The following is a 396-nucleotide window of genomic DNA, read 5'->3' as shown; positions in this document are numbered from 1 at the left end:
CCCCGCCCCTGCCCCAGCCCTTCCTCTTGGTCCTGTCCCTGCTCCAGCCCTCCCCTCGGTCCTGTCCCTGCTCCAGCCCTTCCCCTCGGTCCTGTCCCTGCTCCAGCCCTTCCCTGGCCCCTGGCCCTGCTCCCATTCCAGCCTGGTTGGATTCTCTGCTGCCCAGCAGATCCTGCTGGGAGCACACAGAGTGGCATCCCCCAGCTTCACAGCCCGGCTGGTTCTGGGCTCCCTGCCCAATTCCCTGCCATTCCCGAGGTTCTCCCTGCAGACATGGTGGCCCAGGCCCTGGAGCTGTCCCGCAAGCCCCACGTGGTCATCGCCACCCCCGGGCGCCTCGCTGACCACCTGCGCAGCTCCAGCACCTTCAGCCTCAAGAAGCTCAAATTCCTGGTA

At 66.9% G+C, this 396-nt stretch overlaps 1 protein-coding gene across 1 annotated transcript in view; it reads left to right on the top strand.

Annotated features, from left to right (window-relative positions):
- Positions 1-396, top strand: part of DDX49 (DEAD-box helicase 49) — a gene marked incomplete at its 5' end in the record, with an annotated part of 23,119 nt that overhangs the window by 17,961 nt on the left and 4,762 nt on the right. The window contains one exon of the mRNA XM_017727509.1: positions 272-393. Coding sequence (XP_017582998.1) covers positions 272-393 — 122 coding nt within the window. The remainder of the gene's footprint in view (positions 1-271; positions 394-396) is intronic.

This window comes from Corvus brachyrhynchos, unplaced genomic scaffold (genome assembly GCF_000691975.1).
Source record: "Corvus brachyrhynchos isolate BGI_N302 unplaced genomic scaffold, ASM69197v1 scaffold212, whole genome shotgun sequence".
Taxonomy (NCBI): Eukaryota; Metazoa; Chordata; class Aves; order Passeriformes; family Corvidae; genus Corvus; species Corvus brachyrhynchos.
The sequence above is the reverse complement of the archived record's forward strand: the minus strand, read 5'-3'. Positions and strand labels throughout refer to the sequence as shown.